General features: G+C 34.3%; 2 protein-coding genes across 2 annotated transcripts; one reads left to right on the forward strand and one right to left on the reverse strand.

The window, feature by feature from the left end:
• Positions 1–431: 431 nt before the first annotated feature.
• LOC131658504 (uncharacterized) lies at positions 432–911 on the forward strand. The gene has a single exon (XM_058927790.1). The coding sequence runs from the start codon at positions 432–434 to the stop codon at positions 909–911; it is 480 nt and encodes a 159-aa protein (XP_058783773.1).
• A 15491-nt stretch (positions 912–16402) lies between these two features.
• LOC131662147 (disease resistance protein At4g27190-like) lies at positions 16403–20727 on the reverse strand. Its single transcript, XM_058931843.1, has 4 exons — positions 17898–20727; positions 17246–17785; positions 16874–16982; positions 16403–16784 (listed from the first exon to the last, which is right to left on the reverse strand). Exons 1-4 carry the CDS (start codon positions 20640–20642, stop codon positions 16561–16563), a joined length of 3618 nt encoding a protein of 1205 aa, XP_058787826.1. The 5' UTR covers positions 20643–20727; the 3' UTR covers positions 16403–16560.
• Positions 20728–21934: the final 1207 nt, after the last annotated feature.

A 21934-nucleotide genomic window follows, 5' to 3' on the forward strand; every position in this document is an offset into this window, starting at 1 on the left:
ATAATAATAATAATAATAATAATAATAATAATAATAATAATAATAATAATAATAATAATAATAATAATAATAATAATAATAATAATAATAATAATAATAATAATAATAATAATAATAATAATAATAATAATAATAATAATAATAATAATAATAATAATAATAATAATAATAATAATAATAATAATAATAATAATAATAATAATAATAATAATAATAATAATAATAATAATAATAATAATAATAATAATAATAATAATAATAATAATAATAATAATAATAATAATAATAATAATAATAATAATAATAATAATAATAATAATAATAATAATAATAATAATAATAATAATAATAATAATAATAATAATAATAATAATGGGCCTTTCCATGCTAAGAGGGTGTACACTGCAATTAAAACTACCGAACCGAGACCTATGTGGAGTCATCTCATGTTTGGTAATTTTGCAAGGCCGCGTGCTGTTTTCATTCTTTGGCTTGCTTGTAATGGGAGATTGGCCACCAAAGTGAGATTGAAGAATTTTGGGATGACTCAGGATGACAGGTGTGTTTTCTGTGAGGAAAAGGAAACTTTGAACCACCTCTTTTTCAGCTGCCCTCTTTTGAAAGATGTTTGGGTGAAGATCTTAAGATGGATCCAAGTTGTTCATAATCCATTGCCTTGGGATGGAGAAGTAGATTGGATATCTCGTAATTGTAAGGGAAGGAGATGGAGAGCTAGTATTCTAAATTGTGCTGTAACGGAAGTTAGATATGCTGCTTGGAAATTGAGGAACGACAGGGTTTTTGGTAACTCTACCAGTAATGATATTGAGAAAGATATTATAGATAGAATTGTCTATAGAATTTGGAACATTAAGAAGTATAGGAGTCATATTGCAAGTCTTATGAGTTAGGGGTGCAGTTTTTGTTTAGCCCCCCCTTGTGTATTTGATTTGTGCTTGGCTGGATCGTGAGCGATCGCCGTGTAAAAACTGTTTTTTGAATTAATCAAAATTTATTGATTCAAAAAAAAATAAAAAAATAATAATAATAATAATAATAATAATAATAATAATAATAATAATAATAATAATAATAATAATAATAATAATAATAATAATAATAATAATAATAATAATAATAATAATAATAATAATAATAATAATAATAATAATAATAATAATAATAATAATAATAATAATAATAATAATAATAATAATAATAATAATAATAATAATAATAATAATAATAATAATAATAATAATAATAATAATAATAATAATAATAATAATAATAATAATAATAATAATAATAATAATAATAATAATAATAATAATAATAATAATAATAATAATAATAATAATAATAATAATAATAATAATAATAATAATAATAATAATAATAATAATAATAATAATAATAATAATAATAATAATAATAATAATAATAATAATAATAATAATAATAATAATAATAATAATAATAATAATAATAATAATAATAATAATAATAATAATAATAATAATAATAAGTAACCTAAATATGGTATATGTGGCACGGGTGCCGGTACGCTATGTTATCAAGCATGCTAGTGTTATGAGCAACAGCTAATTTAAAAGACTAAAAAATTACCTTATTTCAAGTTCTCCTTTCTCTTTTTTGGTTTGTTACAACTTACAACTCATGTATATGTATTGTAGCCCCTAATATATGGTGGAGAAAAGAAGAAGGATGGAATAAAGTAAAATAGCGGTAATGTAAGGAAGAACATTAATACAAACACGTAAAGTGCATTCATTCATTGAGTGATGAAAACAAGTTAAGCAAGGAGAAGAAACACATAAATTGAACTTCCATCACAAAATGGGGGGTTTTGGGTTCCTATTTCTTTTTGGGAAAATAAACTGACATGGAAGAAGAAAGAATTAAAAAGGAACAAAAATAAGGACTGAGCATTAGGGGTGCTCGCGGTGCGGTTTGGGCGGTTTTGACGAAAAAAATCATCCGAACCGCAAGAGAAAAAATAGTGCGGTTTGATTTGGTTCGGTTGGCTTTTAAAAAAAATCCGAACCAAACCAAACCAAACTAATGCGGTTTGGTTCGGTTCGGTTGGTTCGGTTTTTTAAAAATATTTTATTGAGCCATACATACACATATAGATGATAACATAATTTTGTATTTTATTGAGCATTCCTCTATCCATGTCTACTCTAGAAGAAACTAATACCGTATGATTATATATTAATCCCTACAAATTATTAAAAAGTTTCAATTTATTTTCTTCATTATTTAAGTTTCATAGTTTTTTAAAAATGAACCGAATTAATCCGTCGCACGGATCAAAATGAATATTGGAAGGGTCATCGATCTAATTTGACTGTTGGATTGTGCATTCTATTGAACCAGTAAAAATCGGCCAAAACTGATATAAATTGATAAAAACAGCTGAATTTTCAGTTTTGAAAAACTAACTGGTCAAATGCATGTTTTTTTCTCAGACAAAACTACGCCGTTTTAAAATATATTTTTAAAAATACATATGATTAAAATGTAATTAGACTTTATTTAAATATTATTTAGAACAATTTTCTCTTATTTGCAATTAGATCTACTTTTAAATTTATTTAGATTTGTAATTTGTATTGCTTTGTTGTGTGTGATGATTATATTTAAAATTTGAACAATTAATTATAATGGGAAATTATGATATTTTAAAATTTTGAAATTTTGTAGGTGTTCTATGATTTTTTAGAGATCGAGTCATTCGGTTCGATCGATTTAATAAAAATATTATTTTGTTACAGGGACCCGTTTATTCAATAGAATTATCCAGTTCAATCTAATTTAGTCATGCAGTTCGACTAGTGGCTCAATGGTTCGATCAATAAATCAGTGATCTAGTACCCTATTCGGTTTGATGTTCAGTCCAATTTTTAAAACATTAGTTATGTGCTTAACTTCAAAGTTCATTTTAATTCCTTAAGTTAAAATAATTTCGTATTGATTTTTTACCTCTTCAAAATGTATTACTTTAATCATTTTGTTTAATTAGAGCGAGGAAAAAATTCAAAAAATTATCACTAAAATCATTATTTTTTTAGATAAATAACTTTGATTAATATCCAAAAAAAAATTAAGTAATTACAAGCGATCCTAAGGGATCCAGCAACTAAAGATCAAGAAGAGAAGGGAAATCCACAACTCTCACATATCTATTGTAGCACTATGATAGCTATATTTTTTCTAAGTTTCTTATTATTACTGTCAATAATTCTTGGCTTGATGCTTTTCTCATTATTATTTCTCGTATATATAAAGGTTACAGGGCTATATCGGTAATTACACTAAATAATTACATTTAAACTAATTCCTATTCACATCCCCCCTCAAATTGATGCTGCTTGTCAATGAGCATCAATTTGCTAACAAGAAACTGATGACGTGGACGCGGAACAGCCTTGGTAAGAATATCTGCAATCTGCAACTGAGTACTGACATGAGGAAGTGATATTATTTTGTCATCATAAGCGTCTCGGATTGAGTGACAATCAACTTCAATATGTTTGGTGCGTTCATGAAAAACAGGATTCGCAACAATTTGGATGGCCCTTGTATTGTCAGCATAAAGTGAAGTTGGCTCTATTTGAGGAAATCCAAGTTCAGCCAAAAGACCACGAAGCCAAACTATTTCAGAACAAGCAGCAGACATGGCACGATACTCAGATTCAGTAGAAGATTTAGAGACTCTCGCTTGTTTCTTACTTTTCCATGAGATCAATGAAGAGCCAAGAAACATGCACCAACCAGTGACAGATCGTCGAGTATCAGAGCACCCTGCCCAATCGGCATCACTATAAGCACTCAATTTAGGAGGAACTCCAGTAGGAAAGAATAAACCACGATGAGAGCTTCCCTTCAAGTAACGAATTATACGACGAACTGCTGCCAAGTGAAGGTGGCGAGGAGAGTGCATGAATTGACTTACTTGTTGAACAGCAAATGATATGTCAGGGCGAGTAATAGTCAGGTAATTAAGGCTACCCACGAGTTGACGATACAATAAGGGATCATGCAACAGATCACCATCATCACGATGATATTTAACATTAACCTCAAGAGGAGTATCCACTGGATTAGCCAATTGCAGACCAGCCATAGAAATTAAATCTGTGGCATACTTGTGTTGATGGAGGAATATGCCCTTGGATGTAGAATGAACCTCAAGACCAAGAAAATAATGCAAATTACCAAGATCTTTCATATGAAACGCTGCTTGTAACTGCTGTTTGAGGCTTTGAATGGAAGCATGATCAGAACCAGTAATAATCATATCATCAACATACAGAAGAAGTAGGACAATTCCAGTAGATGTTCTATGAATAAATAGAGAAGAATCGTACTGACTCTGAGTAAAGGAAAACCCAAGTAGAGTGGAGCGAAATTGTTCATACCATGCTCTAGGCGCTTGTTTCAAACCATATAAGGAGCGTTTGAGCTTGCACACACCCTTAGATGACGGAAATAAACCTTGAGGAGGAGTCATATAAATATCTTCCGTCAGGTCACCATGAAGAAAAGCATTTTTCACATCTAATTGATGAAGAGCCCACCGGTTAGAAGCAGCTATAGAGAGTACCGTACGAACAGATGTCATTTTGGCAACCGGTGCAAATGTCTCATCATAATCAATTCCATATTCCTGCTTGTTTCCTAAGGCAACCAAGCGAGCCTTGAAACGGTTGAGGGACCCATCAGAATTCAATTTCACAGAATACACCCATTTGCAGCCAATGGGTTTAACATCAGGAGGACAAGAGACAATATCCCATGTGAAATTCTCTTGAAGAGCTTGAAGTTCCTCATTCATTGCTTTTATCCAACGTACATCTTTAACAGCCTGTGAATAGCAAGTAGGAATAGATATGCTAGAGAGTGTGGCAGTCAGAGAAGTATGTGAGGAATCATACCTGTCTGGTGAATATCTATCTGGTGCTCGAGATATTCGACCAGAACGTCGTGGTTCAACAGTTACAGGAGCAGGTGGCGGTTCAGCGTCGGGAAGGGGTGTGGGAACCTGCTGTTTGTGTTTTCTGACATATACATGACCTGGTTTATAGCGTTCTATAGATTGAGGCATAATAGAAAACTTAAGAAGAGTAACAATATCATTCATGACAGGAGAAACACATGGAAACATAAACTGATTATCAAAAAATGTCACATTCCTAGAAATGCGAAAACGATGGTTAGTGATATCATAACACACAAATCCCTTATGAGAGTGACTATACCCCATAAACGCACATTGAACAGACTGCGCTCCAAGCTTATGCCTTTCAAATGGAGGTAAGTGAACAAAACAAACACATCCAAAAGTATGTAAATCATTATAATTAGGCTGAATTTTAAAAAGACGAAAAAAAGGAGAATCGATATCAATAACCGTAGAAGGAAGACGATTGATCAAGAAGACAGCTGTGGAAAGAGCCTCCACCCAAAATCGGGGTGGTACAGAAGCTTGAAGAAGTAAAGTGCGGGTCACATCAACCAAATGACGATTCTTGGGTTCTGCCATCCCATTTTGTTGGGGGGTATTGGGACAAGATCGTTGGGACAAAATGCCTTTTTGTTGAAGAAATTCTTGAAACTCACGAGACATGTACTCACCACCAGAATCAGAGCGAAAAATTTTAACATTTTCATGAAATTGAGTTTCAACATATGTCAAAAATTTCTTAAACATAGAAAACACTTCAGATTTAGACCGAAGAAAATATATCCAAGTAAAACGACTATAATCATCAATAAATGTGACAAAATATTTATAGCGAGCATGAGAAACTACAGGAGACATACCCCATACATCACTATGAATCATTTCAAAACAAGAGGAAGCCAGAGAAGCACCAGACGGAAAAGGAAGTGTTTTACTTTTAGCTAATTTGCAAACAGAACATGAAAGAGAGGCATTAGAAACAACATTTTTATTTCCCAATAAACCAGTTTTAAATAAATGAGATAAAACAGCAGAGTTAGGATGACCCAGTTTTCTATGCCAATCCTCATAAGAATTCAAGACATTATTACAAACAAGAGATAAATGACTAGAAATAAACTAAAGTGGAAACAGTCTTCCCACTTTAGGCCCCTTCGCAACCACCTTCCCCGACACCTGTTCCTGCACAAGGCAACCATCACGAGAAAAATTTACATTACAATTGTTATCAACCAATTGACCAACAGATAATAAATTGGAAGCAAGTCCAGGTGCTACAAACACATCTCGAAAATCAGAGTTGAGGTCACCAACATTCGTGATAGAGAGAGCATTACCATCCGCAATTTGAATTTTCTGATTACCATGGTAAGAATGTAAATTGTGCAAGTATTCAGAAGAGGCTGTCATGTGATTGGATGCACCAGAATCAAGAAACCACGGGCAGGAAACATTCGAAGACTTACCCTGAATTCCCAAGGTTGAAAGAGCGGAAAGTACCATCTGTTGGATTATTTCAGGTTGGAGAGCACCACCATTAGATGGATTGGTGATGGAAGGACCAACTGCAGAGCTTGTACTAGCAGGAAATGCTTGCACCGAGCGTTGTGCTGATCGTGGAGGACGGGTGGGACAATCAGAGATAATATGGCCCCGCTGCTTGCAATAATTACAAAACTTCTTACTGCAACTCTGAGCAAAATGTCCAAATTGTTTGCAAGAGAAACATTGGACATGTCGAATATCACGACCTTTACCTCTACTCTGAGGAGCATATGCAAACATAGCAGACTCAGAAATGACAACATCGTGAGACATGGATCCTTGAGTAGCAAGACGTTGTTCCTCTCTGAGAAGTTCACCAACACATGTATCTAAAGAAGGAACAGGATTCCTATTCAGCAAAGCACCTCTGACAACCTCAAATTCTGCACGAAGCTTCATGAGAAATTGATCTCGCCTACTAGTACTGTAGACCTCTTGGGCATCCGCGAGAGAACTCTTGGGAACATCAACATGTATAATCGCAGAGTGTTCTGTCCACAAATTCAAAAAACCAGAATAATATTCTTGAACAGACAGATTGCCTTGTTTGTAATTGGCAATGTCTAGCTCCAACTGAAAACGTTTGGCCGTGTTGTCTAGGTTATAGATACGCTTCAAGTAGTTCCACATTTCTTGGGCAGTGGAAAAAGATCGCAAATTATTAATCATGTGAGGATCAATAGTACCGAGAATCCAAGTGATAATCTGAGCATCTTCTATTTCCCATGCATCTAAGTCAGTTGTCTCTAACGGTGCTAAAGAGACATCGTCCAAGTGACTCCATAATCCTTTCCCTTTGACATACATCCGAAACTAAAATTCCCAAACAAGATAATTCTTTCCGGTAAAACGAACACAAATATGATCTATCTCTTCTTCGGAAGCCATAATATCAGAGATGACTTAAGAACAATTTTGTTAACGTAACAATTTTGTTAACGTGAAACAAGAAACACCAACGGAACACTGAAGAAAATACTTGCCGACACCAAGTCAACACCCCAATTCAGGATACTCGCCGACACCAAGTCAAAACCCTAATTCAGAATACTTGCCGACACCGAGTCAAAACCCTAATTCAGAATACTTGCCGACACCGATGCGATAACACGATCAAAGCAAACACGATTTGTAAGCACCCGAGATTAGAATCGCAATCTTGGAAGAGATTACCGAGAACCGAGATGATTTCAATTACCGAGAAACGAGATCTACCGAGACGATTTCAAGAGCGACCCAGTGGGGTGACGCTGAATAAAGCCAAGATTAACCTAAAACTCACAGGTTTGATCGAAAACCTACTGATACCATGTCAATAATTCTTGGCTTGATGCTTTTCTCATTATTATTTCTCGTATATATAAAGGTTACAGGGCTATATCGGTAATTACACTAAATAATTACATTTAAACTAATTCCTATTCACAATTACATCCTCTATATATCATGGTATCTATAACTTTTCCACCTATATTCGTGTTATCCATATCCTTCCCAAAACTTTTGTGATTACGGAGACTCCAGATTTCGTAAATCGTTTCCGTAATGGCCATTTTGAGTATTCCAGCTCTGGAACTTTTACCTTTCGTATGATGTATCAACTAATCTATCTCATGATTCCATACTTTTGGATTATGTTGAACCTGGACCCAAAACAGTACTTTCTTCCAAATATTCCTAGTGGTGGGGCATTCAAAAAAAGATGATTGACGAATTCCTCTTTTGGGCAGAAGCAGCAGCTTTTATTATCAATCATACCAAATTTATATAACCAGTCCTTGGTTGATAGTCTTCAATGGAAGGTAAGCCACATAATAAAACAAGTTCGCGGTCTCTCTGTGTTACCATACATCAAGCCCTTCCATTCCATTTTTTGATCACACATTTGTAGCTTCTTATAGATTCTATTGATATTGAATTTGTTATTATTCATGATATCTTCCCAATCATAAATATTATTGACACGGTTTCTTTGTTCGAGGACCACCTTCATGATCCAGCTGTAATTAGGTTTGATATATATTTCCTTAAGTTGCTCGTTCCTTAAGTAGTAGGCTTGAATCCATTTGACCCAGAGGGAATCTGCTTTGCCACTTAAATCCCAAAGTAATCTAACATATTAGTCTTGTTCCAAAGGTCTGTATCAATTATATTCAGACCTCCATAACTTTTAGGACTAGATATCTTCTTCCACGCTACCGGTGCCTCACGGCTACCTTCGAAGCTACCTGTCCATAAGAAAATACGACAGATGGATTCTATCTTGTGAATCACATTTTTAGGGAAAGGAAAACATCGTAGGCAATAATTGGTGAGTGCGAATGTCACACTTTTTATCAGTTGCAATCTCCCTATATACGTAAGCATTCGAGCGCTCCAATGTTTGATCTTTGCTATTATTCGATCTACCAACGGCATGTAGTGATGGATAGGAGGTTTCTTGCCAGTGACAGGCACCCCCAGATATTTGAAGGGTAGTTGCCCTTCTTGGAAACTAATAGCTTTGATAATCTCCTTCTTTAAGTTGTTGTCCATTCCACCACAATAGATTCTACACTTTTGAGGGTTAAATTTCAGCCCTGTTGCAAGAGAAACTTTCTGAATGTATTCATCATCATTTCAACCTATATCTTATCGCCAATAGCAAACATTACGAGGTCGTCCACAAAGCATAAGTTGGTGATTTTCAGAATCTCACACTTAGGGTAATAATTGTAGTTGCTGTCTTTATGCAACTTGTACATGAATCGATTCAATCATTTCATAACAATGACAAAAAGCAAATGTGAGATAGGGTCACTGTTATGAACATAACTTGGAGGCTAAGAGAAATAGATAGAAAACTACACTAAAAAAAAATAACAATTCTAAAACTAATTTCTTCATTCATTTCATTGGTTATCATTACATTCACCAACCATCTATTTATAACATAAACATAACCTAATCTAGATCCTTCTAAAGTATGATGACTCACTATTATTAATTATAATAGGCTTATAGAACTTGGGCCTAATTCATTACATTCCACCGATCTTGAAAAAACAACCTTGTCCTCAAGGTTGTAAATATAATGTTAAAGTTGCTTCCAGGATCCCACTGCCTAAACTGAAGAATTATAACAGCAAATTTATCTTGAGACAACCCATTCAAAAAGATCTTTCTTGTCTCCAATTCATGAGGCAATGCAGAATTTGGAATGAACACATTAAAAGCATAAATGGTGCCAAAGACAACTACATCTCCAATCCACTGTTCTGAGCTAAGAGGATGAGCGAACCACACACATGATAAAATCATGCTCACCAACTGTCTAGTTGTCATTATGGTAGCAATTGTTAGAGCACCAAAGGTGAGAATCGTGTAAGAAATAAAAAATTGACCTGCTCTACCATATGGACTTATGTTAGTTCCTGCAGGATATAGAATGAATATTGAGCAGCCAAGGGTTACTAAGAAGGCCAACGAATAATCATTTCCTTGATATCTCTTCTGCATTATCAGAGTCCCAGACCTCATTCTTTTGGCTATACTTGCAGTAGATCTTATAGTTAATAGTATCACAAGTTGACAACTAGTGGCACACCTATCAAAGAATTGAGATTGATTTTCTTTTCCTCTATCCCATGGAATCTTCAAAGGGTATTGCAAATATTTGGGCAAAACATCCATAACAGTCCCAAAATTATTATCAATGCTAAGAACTAAAGCACCATTGGCAATCAGTTGATCCAATTGAGCAATTGAAATTCTATTAGCTGGAAGGAAAACAATGGAAGGGATTCCAACAGATGCACAATAAGAAGATAAAGCAGCAGAAGTGTCACTGGTAGAAACATATCCAACAGCAACAACATGGCAATTTATTTTTCTAGCTAGAACATTCATACCTAGATCCTTGAAACTACCAGTATGGCTAGTACCACAATTATTAAACCACCAATTGTTCATGCCTAGAAACTGTTTGTCAAAATGTTTAGCCCAGAAAAGATTAGAGTTACCCTTAAAAGCGCTAACGATGTCATCATTGTCGACCTCAGGTAGAGCCCAAATATTACTCCATACATCAAAATCATAAGGCCATGTGGTTTTACCGACGCGGGCATCGAAGAGGTTATGCTGGTAAGTGCCATCGAATTTCTTGAGAGTGTCGAGGATATGTTGGTAAGCGCCATCGAATTTCTTGAGAGTGTCGAGGTCATGCTGCACATCGCGGAGGCCAAGAGCGTGAAAGGTTGGAATCAGATTTGGAAGAGGTTTCGTTTGCTTCAGTGGTAGATCCGGCGGCTTTGGTGGCGGAGATGGTCCCAGAAGTTGATTAGAACTAGTTGTCAGTGATGGCGATGAGTGATGTGAGAACGTGTTTGGAGGTTTTAAGGGTGACGACGGTGCTAGAGGTTGATCAGAGATCGTCGTCGGCATTGGCTCCGGTGGTGACTTTGTTTCGTCAGAAGACGGATTTGGTTGCTCTGTTTGTTTTCTGCCCAGATCCGGAATTTCTTCAATGTTCTCCTCAACATGTTTAGGGTTAAGATCAGGGGTGTTCAAAAATATAGTTAACTGAATTGGATGCTTGAACTGAATTGCATTGCACCATAAAAAACTTGAACCATTTAAATAGTTAATGAACTGAACCATTTATTTTAAACAATTCAAATTCAGTTTAAAACCGGTTTAGAACCAGTTTCTTTTTATAAACTGGTTTAATTATATAAATTATTTTTACATAAAAAAAAATTCAATAGAGAAAAAAATATGAAAATAATAATTTTTTCAAAAATTTTAAAAAATAATTTACAATCAAAAAATAGAAAAAAATATAAAAAAGAAATTAAAAAAAATCAGAAATAAAAAAATTTCATTATCCGAACTGCTGTATTGTCTATGCTTATTGTGTTACTACAAAATATAACTTACTTAACATATTATTTTTTTCCCTTCTAGTAAATCAAGCATTGAAAGTAGAATTATAATTTAAAAATCAATTCAATTTTATCCAATTGGAATTGGGTATCAGCAAAATTTTTGTAACCCAATTATATTGCTGAACAAAACGCTTCAGATAAATAATTTAGGAAAGCCCAAACTATTCACATAACAATAAAGTTTTCAATTTTATATACTAAATATATAAAAATAATAAACCGTTTAAAATGGACAATATATAAAACAAAAAAGTGGTAGATGAAAGTGTCTAACATGATTCATCTACATATAAATCTTATCCAATTTATTTATTTCAAATCCATAATAGATTCTTTTTAAGATTTATAAGAAGTCATAGCACTGCTATTAGCAGTGGCTTGGTTGGGGTAAAAGACAGAGATTATGGAAAATAAAAAAAAAAGGAAAGAAGTGAATATTTGTGATTAAGAAGCTTAGTGATGGTTCGAAGCCTAAGAGGAGGGAGATATAGAAATAAAGAATTATCATGTCTGAGTAGTAATATCATAACATGTCGTGGAACCATTCAATTGGATGGTTATTTTTATTTCCAATTATTTATTTTTTGAAAATAAAAAAAAAAGCAAAAAAAATTATGTTTTCTCCTTAAAATTAAAAACAATTTTAAAAAATATCTGATTTTTTTTCCAAAAACTGTTGAAAAAAAAGTTATTTATATACTTAAAATAAATATTATTTTTTAATATAAATATTTTATAAATTTAAAAAAAATTGGTTTTAAAAGTTCAAAATAAAAGTTGAAATTGATTATAAACTAGTTTATAAATATGAATCTGAACTAGTTTTAAATTGGATTGAAACCATTTTAACAGTTAACTGGATTTTTATTGAAATTGTTATTAAAAACTGAACTGAACCATAAATATGATTCGGTTCAATGCAGTTCATGAACCATGAACACCCCTAGTTAAGATCTATTGATTCATACACATTGAGTTGCTTTGGTTGTTTTTTGAACAGATCTGATGATGTATGTGAATACCACAATGGATTTGGTGTTGGGTGTTGCTGAGGATGAAGTTGATGAATGAAAATTTCACGAGGTTGTGGTGTAGTTTGTTGTTGAATATGAGGTGTGATGGGTGAACTAAAATTTGGTGGAGGAAAACGTGATCGGAGATGATGAAATTCAGTTCTGAGCTTGTTGATGCTTGCTGAAAAATTAAGTTGAAATGATTGTTGATTTTGGAGGAGTTGAGTAAGGGAGGCGGAGAGTTCTTCCATGGAAGGAGAAGGTGGAGTCATGGCTTTTCTCTCAATGAAAGCACCATTTGTTATGAACATAACTTGGAGGCTAAGAGAAATAGATAGAAAACTACACTAAAAAGATAATAACAATTCTAAAACTAATTTCTTCATTCATTTCATTGGTTATCATTACATTCACCAACCATCTATTTATAACATAAACATAACCTAATCTAGATCCTTCTAAAGCATGATGACTCACTATTATTAATTATAATAGGCTTATAGAACTTGGGCCTAATTCATTACAGTCACCTAGCCTAATTCCTCTGTTAGCCTCCATAATCTTTGTATACTGTCCATTCACATTGAATCTATACGATACATTCGAAACAACGATCATTACCCAATTTATGAATTTTCTAGGGATTCCAACTTCGTTTAAAATACTTTCCAATGCTTTCCATTCAACCGTGTCGTACGCTTTTTGAATATCCATTTGCATCAAGTATCTTGGAGTTCCACCTTTCCTCTCATAACCCTTAATCAGTTCATAAGTTAGAAGGATGTGATTGTGAATATTTTGGCCTTTGGCAAATGCAGCCTGATTACAACCAACAATAACACTCAGGAGTCAGGACCCTGCTCAGTCTATTTGCCAACACTTTGGAAATTATTTTATACAGGGTACTGCAGCAAGCAATGGGCCTATAATCTCTTATACTTTTTGCCTCATTGTGTTTCGGGATCAACGCCATAATTGAGCAATTGGCAGCTTTGTACAATCTGCCATCAACAAAAAAATTCAGAACAGCCTTCACAACATCAACTCTCATAGTATGCCAAGCTTTTTTCAGAGAAATAGGCCCCGTATCCATCGATTTCTGGTGATTTCAAATCGCTTATGCCTTTAAGGGCTGCAATTATCTCCAATTCCGAAACAGGCGCAGTGAGCAGTTCTCTTTGAGCTGAATCCAGTTGGGTTCCGACTCTCATAGCTGTTATGTCAATACAATCATGTTCATCAGTAGCTTTCCCCATAAGATTCTTATAGAATTCCATAACCTCGTATTCCAATTATGGTTGCGTGTGCACAAAGGTGCCATCTTCTTTTTAAAGCCTATTCATATGTTTGAATTTCTGTCTCATCTTAATATATGCGTGAAAGTGCTTATTCTTGCCATCACTTAATGGCAACCAGTCGATTTGATCTTGTTGTTTTAAGACATTGAATTCAATTTCCTATCATTTGATGAAAGCTTCAGAAAAGCTTTTAACCAGTTCAATGTTGTGAGGATTCATTCTGTTAGCAATCAGAGTTGTTTGTACTTTCAGTAGATCCTCTCTAGTCTTGTTGATGTGGTGTTTCATCTCTGCAAAGGGCTTGCTCAGATTCTTGATAAGAGGTTGAAGTCTTTGGAGCTTTATCCAAACAACGAACATCGACCCGCCGTGCAGTGGAGTATTCCAGCTTTGCCTACTAGTGTCGTTGAAATTATCCAAGTCAGATGTACTGTTGATAAACTTAAATGTGCTTGTTCAAATCTGTGTTAGCATTTCTTCCTCTTCCAGTAGAAGCATGGCGTGATCAGATACATTAGGAGTCATATTGGTCAAGGTAGCATTTACATGTTCCTGCATCCATTCCATATTGCCCTGTATACGATCAATCCTTGAATATATTGCATTATCACCTTGCCTGTTAGACCGTGTAAATCGATCACTGTAACTTTCCAGTTCACAATCATCATGCTAACAAGGTCAATGTATTCTTTGTCCGTAACCACATTCCCTCCTACTTGATCTTTTACCTTAACAACATTGTTGAAATCACCAATCAACATCCACAGCCCCTGTTGGTGGGAATGTAGTATGCCAATATCTTGCCAAAGCTTTTTCCTTAATTCCAATTGATTATGAGCGTAGATTGCAGTCATCCAATACATAAATTTCCCGTTAGTTCCCATCACCTTACAATGGATCATTTGGTCAATGCTACTAACATGCTCAACCCGTACTCTATTATCATCCCAACAGATCCATAAACGGCCATTTTCATGTTTATCTTAATTATCTAGATAATTGAAATTGAGTTTCATCCCCTCTCTAATCGTATGAGCTTTTTGCTTTTTTACTCTTGTATCAATCAGTACTATAATAGCAGGGTTAAGATACAGGAGACGATAGTGAATCTCCCTACTCTTACCTGCTTTATTCAGCCCCGTACGTTCCACGAAATAACAATGGAACATTATCATACACTAAGGAACCACTCTCCCCTAGTTATGTGAATCCATTTCCCTGTTTGACATGTAATGGAGTGGTAGTTACCTCTATTCTTATCTTTCCCTCTTTTTCGAACTGCAGTTCGGGTTTCCTCAGTCTCTGCATCTGAATCTTGATGCACCTCCAATGTGTTCCTTGTAGAAGTTTGTTGTGCTGGTGGGTCTGTTATGTTGTCTTGTTGAACTTCAATTTCATCCCTGCATACTATTTCCTATGTCTTTTCTTGTGTTGTCTTCTCCTTTGGTATCCACTTCTTTGCATTTTGCCTTTGTATTTTTCCTTCACACTAATGGCCAATTTTGTGACATTTTGTACAATACGCCGGACACCATTCGTATTCACAGTTTGTTGCGTATTTTCACCTTCTTTATCTCTGATGGTAGTTTCCTTTACTATCTCTTGTATAATGTCGATCTCAACTTAGATTCTAGCAAAAGATATACAATACCTATTTGACGTGCATTCATCTGTCATTAATGGTGTGCCCAATGCGCAACCAATCTTACTCAAGCTTTTTGTGCCCTATAGATATAGTGGTAGTTGAGGTAATTTGACCTAAATCAGGATAGTCCCAATCTGTCTATCAAAACCAATCATCTTGGTGCTCAAATCTTGTATGGCACATTCATTGGCAGAAAAGTCATTGTACATTTTAAAGATTGAAACAATATGGATGATCAAGAGTCATGGAGGATACTGAAACAAGATTAGTATTAGAAGGAATTCCTTAAGGGAGTAAACTGATTTGTTGAGGCAAGTTAATCAATTTATCATACTTTTCTTGAGAAATATTAAAACTATTACCGCAATGAAGTAATCCATGACATATTTAGAAGATTGATATAGGATATTGATGGAAGATTAAAGTATAAAAATTACAAATACGGTCAGCCTTGGAAAATCATTCTTTCAGGACAGTCCCAACATCTATCACAATGATATGAGAAATAATGGTGGATGCAATTTTTTTCATAAATAAATTTCAATAATCAAGAATGAATCAAGTAATATCACCTTTACCATTGATTACGATTAAGATCATGGTGAGGTGCAATTTCAATAGATCCATCAATAAATTGATGTTTGTTCTTCACACGTAAGTCTCACTGATTTTATCCATGTAAGATAGTTGGATCTATTCAACTTTAGAGAAATGCAAACCAAATTCGGACCCTCACTTGGATGAATGTAGTAAATAGAATCAATGACAACTTGTTGATCAGACATAGCAACGCGCAGAGGAATTGATAGTTAACAAAAATTAAATTGAAAAAGAATATGATGAACAAATCAAGAACTTTGTCTTGACGAATGAGTCAAAGAAAAAAAGTCAACTCAACAGAAAAAGGATATGAATGACAAGAATGAAGTTATATTGTTCTAACTGATACCATATTATGAATAAGAAGATTTGGTGTAATTTCAACTAACTTTATTGAATTTAAAAGGTGGATACAAGTGTTAGTTATAGGATAATTAAAGTCCATGCTATGTACAATACACAAGCTCTTATTGAATACTAATCTCTAACAATTTCTTAACTGTTATAACTAACAGTTAGTTATTGTGGTTAGCTTATTAGCTTACATGTCAAATTGATTCTTTAATGTTGAAACGTTTACAACAAATTCTTGCTTTCCCTTTGTTGGTTGTTTCTTTTTTGTCTCCATGATTTCAAACTCGGTTGACTCAATGTTGATTTCATATCCAGATGTTGCTTCAACTTCAGTCCCATTTGGAAAACCTTTAGGAAACTTTTGCTTAGTAGTTGGGCTTACTTTAATGAAAGCATCATCATCTAGAGAACCTGCGCAACATGTGGAAATGAAGAGAGTTCAAAATGAAAAAGGTGATGAGGTAGCTTAAGAAATGAAAATTGATACAAAAAGTATTCACCTAGATTTTTAATCTGATTTGTTTCCTGTGAACCTTCAACTTTCCCAGCATGTGGCTCTTTTGTGGAACTTGAAGACGAAGGTATGGCTATTTGGTCATCACCATATTCCTGCACATAATGGAACAAAATGATTTGATACTTCATTGGTCGAGCGATTCTGTTTGACATATAATATGTGTTTTTAAAACATATGTAAATGCCCACTATTTGATTACATAGTTGTAAATGTCGATTTCTTCTAAAAAGTTATACAAATGATCCACTCGATAAATTTTTTTTAATTTAACATAGGATTGATGAAACTTAATATTTACAATGAGTTATTAAGTGGAGTAACTCAATGCAGAGTTACTCTTGGAATAGGTTGATACCTTTATGATTGTACTGTCGAGCGATTCTGACACCGGGTGCATTTTGAAATTACCAATAGATTTGATAGTAGCCAGAGGACATTCTATTAGTTCAAGTTTTGCCGAAGGAGGAAATTTTATACGATATTTTTTGGGACACATCGCGACTAAACTTGAAAGATTGCGAAGACTTAGAAATTTCAATTTCGGAAGACGAAGCAGAATCTTAATGTGGTTTTCTTGATCAAGAGTGTCGCGTCCAAGTATGTATTTCAATTTCGTGCAACCTTCAATGTAGAGCTCTTCCAATTTTGGGAAGATATTGCCCCAATTATTGCTGCCACTGTCATAATCTCCAAAGTCTATTATGTGCTTCAATTCATCACAGTTCCTAATTGTCAAACTTTCCACCAACAATTTTGGAACGACAGATACGATAAATACCGATTTTATCTTGGAGATATGAGACAGTTCAATCTTTTTAATATTGTAAAGGATCATTGACTGTATTTGAAGACATTGAGTACGTTCCCATATATGAAAGCGATATGAATTGGATTCCTACAATGTAATTATGTCATCCCAATGAAAATAAATTCAATAGCTAATAAAACATTCATGTAGTCTTCTCAGAATCAAACAGAAACATTTAAAAAGTAAGAAAGTGTCAAACCAGTGCCAATGAATTGTCATGCGGCTGCTCAACATCAACCAATGGAATGGAAGATGTTGACCCCTTCACAGATGAAGATATGAGATGATTAGATTCGCGAAACATATAAGTGAAATTTGGTGAATGGCAGAGCTCCAATTCCCTTAGTGAACGGAATTCAACATGTTGGTATACGCCAAATACGTATTTCAACCCATCACATCTTTTAATTTTAATAGTTTGTATTACGGGAATGTCTTGAGCAAATAGAAAAGGAAATATAGAATCTAATAGGGGACATCCTTCAATATCAAGCACTTTTAGTTTTGGAAACATTAATCCATGATATTTGTTACTATTATCTTCGTCATCCATTTCCATGCTTGATTCCTCCTCTTTCTTTTCATCTACTATTATGTTTTTCAGTCTTTCGCAGTGAGCTATTTTCAATGTCTCTAGTAGCACCAGGCTTCCAGAAGTCAGCCGTTGAGAAAATAAGGAAACTAACATCGGGCAATTCTGCAGTTCGATGACCTTTAGACTGAAGAGATTTAGCTTGCATTTAAACAAACTTCGCAGATGTTTACAGTCCTTGATTGACACCTTCTCTAAATTCGTCAAACAATCAACGGATAGAGCACCATTAAATAGTTCTTTCAAATTTTCCATCCTATCCAGTTTTAGTACTACCAACTTGGACAAGACATTTGGCATTTGATAACCAATCGTGTCAACGAGGAGCTGTATTTGCGAAACACAACTCAAGCAAAGCTCAACAAGATCATTCATACCTAGATTTATAGGAACAATCTCAGGCATGAGATTTCTCCACTTCCCCTTAATTCCGTTTAGTAGAAGAACCTCTGCTGTTTCCATACAATAGTTGAATGTTTCTTTTGAAAACCTATATGCATCACCATTAGTAGGAAAAACCACACATTTCGATAGCCAATTATTCCATACAGCCCACCCTTTACAGATATGATATCTTCGCAATTGAGGTAATGTTATTTCTCCACAGAAACAATTAAAACTATCGATGAAATACAATCCTTCAAGTGACGAGCATCTTTTAATAACTTCAAATGGGTCACCCGAGCTAATTACACAGTGCTCCAAGTTCAACAATTTAAATTTCTCTAGATTTGCAATTTCTTTTGGAAGTTCATTGATTGTGCATTGAATCAATTCAAGAGTCTCAAGACTTTGCAGTTTTCCCATGATAGAGATGTCACCTAAATCCACAGTCTTAATCAATATAGATCGAATATTTGTCAATGACTGAATTGAATTTGGTAATGATAGTAGTGGATAATCATCATTTCCTGAAAAACACAAAACTCGAAGCTTGGCCATATTTTCAAAGAAAGAATTTGGAACTTCCATACATTTGTGGTCTTTATCACTGTCCACTTTGACAATTAGAATCTCAAGTTTGGAATCATCAAACTTACTGGAAAACAAACCCTTATCCTTCCCTTCACATGATAAATATTGAATATTTACTTTCCTTTCAACCAAAGACTTTTGAATCTCTTTTTTTTCTTTTATCCATTGAGCCATATCACAAACCAAACCATGCATTTTTACATTTTTTTGGCCGACCCCCAATAACAAATAAGAATCTAGCAGTTTATTTTTGGCTACAACCACTTTTTCACGAGCCCGATAATCTTCCTCAAAAAGCCCCGCTCCTATGGAAATTCTGGTTAGAACTTCAACAGAAATTTCTTCATTTTCTCCTAATACAGAAAATAAGAGGAACAATTCCTTGGCTTCTTCGCCTTTTATATAATCATAGCTAACCTTCAACCATTCATAAAGTTCAACCATATCATCATCAACCCCGTGATAGGATACATGCTTCTTCAATGACCGTAATTTCATAGCCCACTCTTGCATTACTCGATGGCCTCTTAAACTACTACCGATAATTGCAATTGCGGCTGGTAATTGTTTACATTCCTTTGCAATTTCACGTCCAATGCTAATCACTACTCTTGGGCATCTATTACCCATGCAGGAATATTTTTGAAACATGATCCATGCATCTTCTTCGGATAAAAGGTCGAGTTCAATTCTCTTGACACAACTCATTGTGTTGAATATTTGCTTACTGCGAGAGGTTACAAGAACTCTACAACCTTTGTGATTGTCTGAATTTGGAATCCCGATTTCTTCAAAATCAAGTGGGAATTGACCCCACATGTCATCCATTAGCAAAAGAATTTTTTCTCCATTTGTTAATCTATTCAATATTTTTATGGTTTTGTCTGATTCACTATAGTCCTTCCAATTCAAGCCAAAAGATTCAAGAATAGCATCTTTAATCTCTTTTATATTAGGAGTGAATGAAACGGTCACATAAATGAAATGGGTGAATTGTTCAAATTTCTCTAATTCTCTTATCACTTCTAGGGCCATTGAAGTTTTTCCAATACCAGTCATCCCTTGCAATACCGTTATAAAGTTATTTTCATCTTTTAGTGCATTCAACAGATTTTTGTATTCAAACTCCCTGCTTTTAAAGGAAATGTAACTTGTAACATTAGAGTATCGGATTACTGGATGACTCTGAGGATAACTTCCTATATTTCCAGATTTAACTTTATGTTTCATTATTCTTTTAATCTCCTTTTCCCTTTCATCTACGAATCTTATTAGTCTTTTAAATTCCGTATCCCTTTCATATATCCTCCGGTACTTAGTACAAAATCCAAAACAACTTGTTAGAAATGTTGGTTTGGTGTCCTTTTGAATAGGCATTCTTTTGTTTTGAGTCTGTGTTTTTTGAGAAACAAATATGAAATGTATTAAGACCAAAATAAATAAATATTCAATACAACAGCTATTAACTTCACCAACGTTGTAGAGAAATTAAAAATTATTTCCATAGAGAATAGTAGACAACATTGTTTACTGTTTTTGATTTAGTAGAAGAAATTCCAAGTATTTTATATGTAATAGTTAAAAAAATATTCTGAACAAGAGCAAAACAATAGTCTTTATAATTTTATAAACTAAACAACACGGTTTATCTTCAAATCCTCTCCTTACGCTTTACCATTTTATAAATTATTAAGGAAGGAGAACACATTTGAGTGGACACTGGAATGTTATGCTGCCTTTACCAAGCTCAAAGAAGTATTATCGCGCCCACCTATTGTAGTCCGTCCAAACGCTAGTGAGACACTTTTGATTTATCTCTTCATGTCATTGGAGGCCATAAGGGTCATTTTGGTACAAGAAGACGACATCTCCCAACATCTAATGCATTTCATCATATAAGTACTGCAAGGGTCGGAATTAGGCTATCAAAAGGTAGATAAAATCATCTTGAGCCTTGTAATTGTGATGAGGAAATCGAGACATTATTTCCTGGCACACCCAGTTATGGTAGGAACGGACTACACCATCAATCATATACTCTTCAAACTGAACCTAGAAGACCAGATCTAGCAGACAGGATGACAAAGTGGTTTGTAGAATTTTGTAGTACGAGACATCTCTTACAAACCAAGGAAATGGCTTAAAGCACTGGCTCTAGCGACTGCATCGCAATAACCACAACCGAGGAGTCAAAAGCACTCTTCAGGTGGAAGATATATATGGATGGCTCATTCAACGTGAAAGGCTATGGTTAAGACATCTTTGAGAAAGGGACCATTGTCTCATGCTCGAGGTCGTGGTAAGATTCGAATTTCATACTTCTAAGTAGAGTATGAAGCTTGTCTAGCTGGATTTCGCGTAGTACTCAAGATGAGTGTTGAGGAAGTGATGATCAAGTTCGACTCACAGTTGGTCGCATCACAAGTACAAGGGGGATACCATGCCAAAGATGTAGTTATGCAACAACATTTGGGCATAAAAGCATTAGCGAAGAAAAAACTTAGAAAATGGTATTATTGATAGACGGTGAGCAAGAAACTAAGACATCTGTTTTATTATGGTTGTTGATTAATTCATATAGTGGATCATGGCATAATCATTACTAAATAACACTAGTCCTTGTTAAAAGCTTCTTGGACTATAACCATGAGATTGTAAATGATAATCGG

The sequence above is a fragment of the Vicia villosa genome, linkage group LG3, assembly GCF_029867415.1.
Source record: "Vicia villosa cultivar HV-30 ecotype Madison, WI linkage group LG3, Vvil1.0, whole genome shotgun sequence".
NCBI classification, from domain to species: domain Eukaryota; kingdom Viridiplantae; phylum Streptophyta; class Magnoliopsida; order Fabales; family Fabaceae; genus Vicia; species Vicia villosa.

Excerpts from the sequence above, each read along its gene's own strand:
- LOC131662147 (XM_058931843.1), bottom strand. The coding sequence starts at position 20,642 with ATGCCTATTCAAAAGGACACCAAACCAACATTTCTAACAAGTTGTTTT. Across the intron at positions 17,786-17,897 it reads ATGACAATTCATTGGCACTG|GAATCCAATTCATATCGCTT; the intron begins GTTTGACACTTT and ends ATTACATTGTAG. Across the intron at positions 16,983-17,245 it reads TCGACAGTACAATCATAAAG|GAATATGGTGATGACCAAAT; the intron begins GTATCAACCTAT and ends CATTATGTGCAG.
- LOC131658504 (XM_058927790.1), top strand. The coding sequence starts at position 432 with ATGTGGAGTCATCTCATGTTTGGTAATTTTGCAAGGCCGCGTGCTGTT.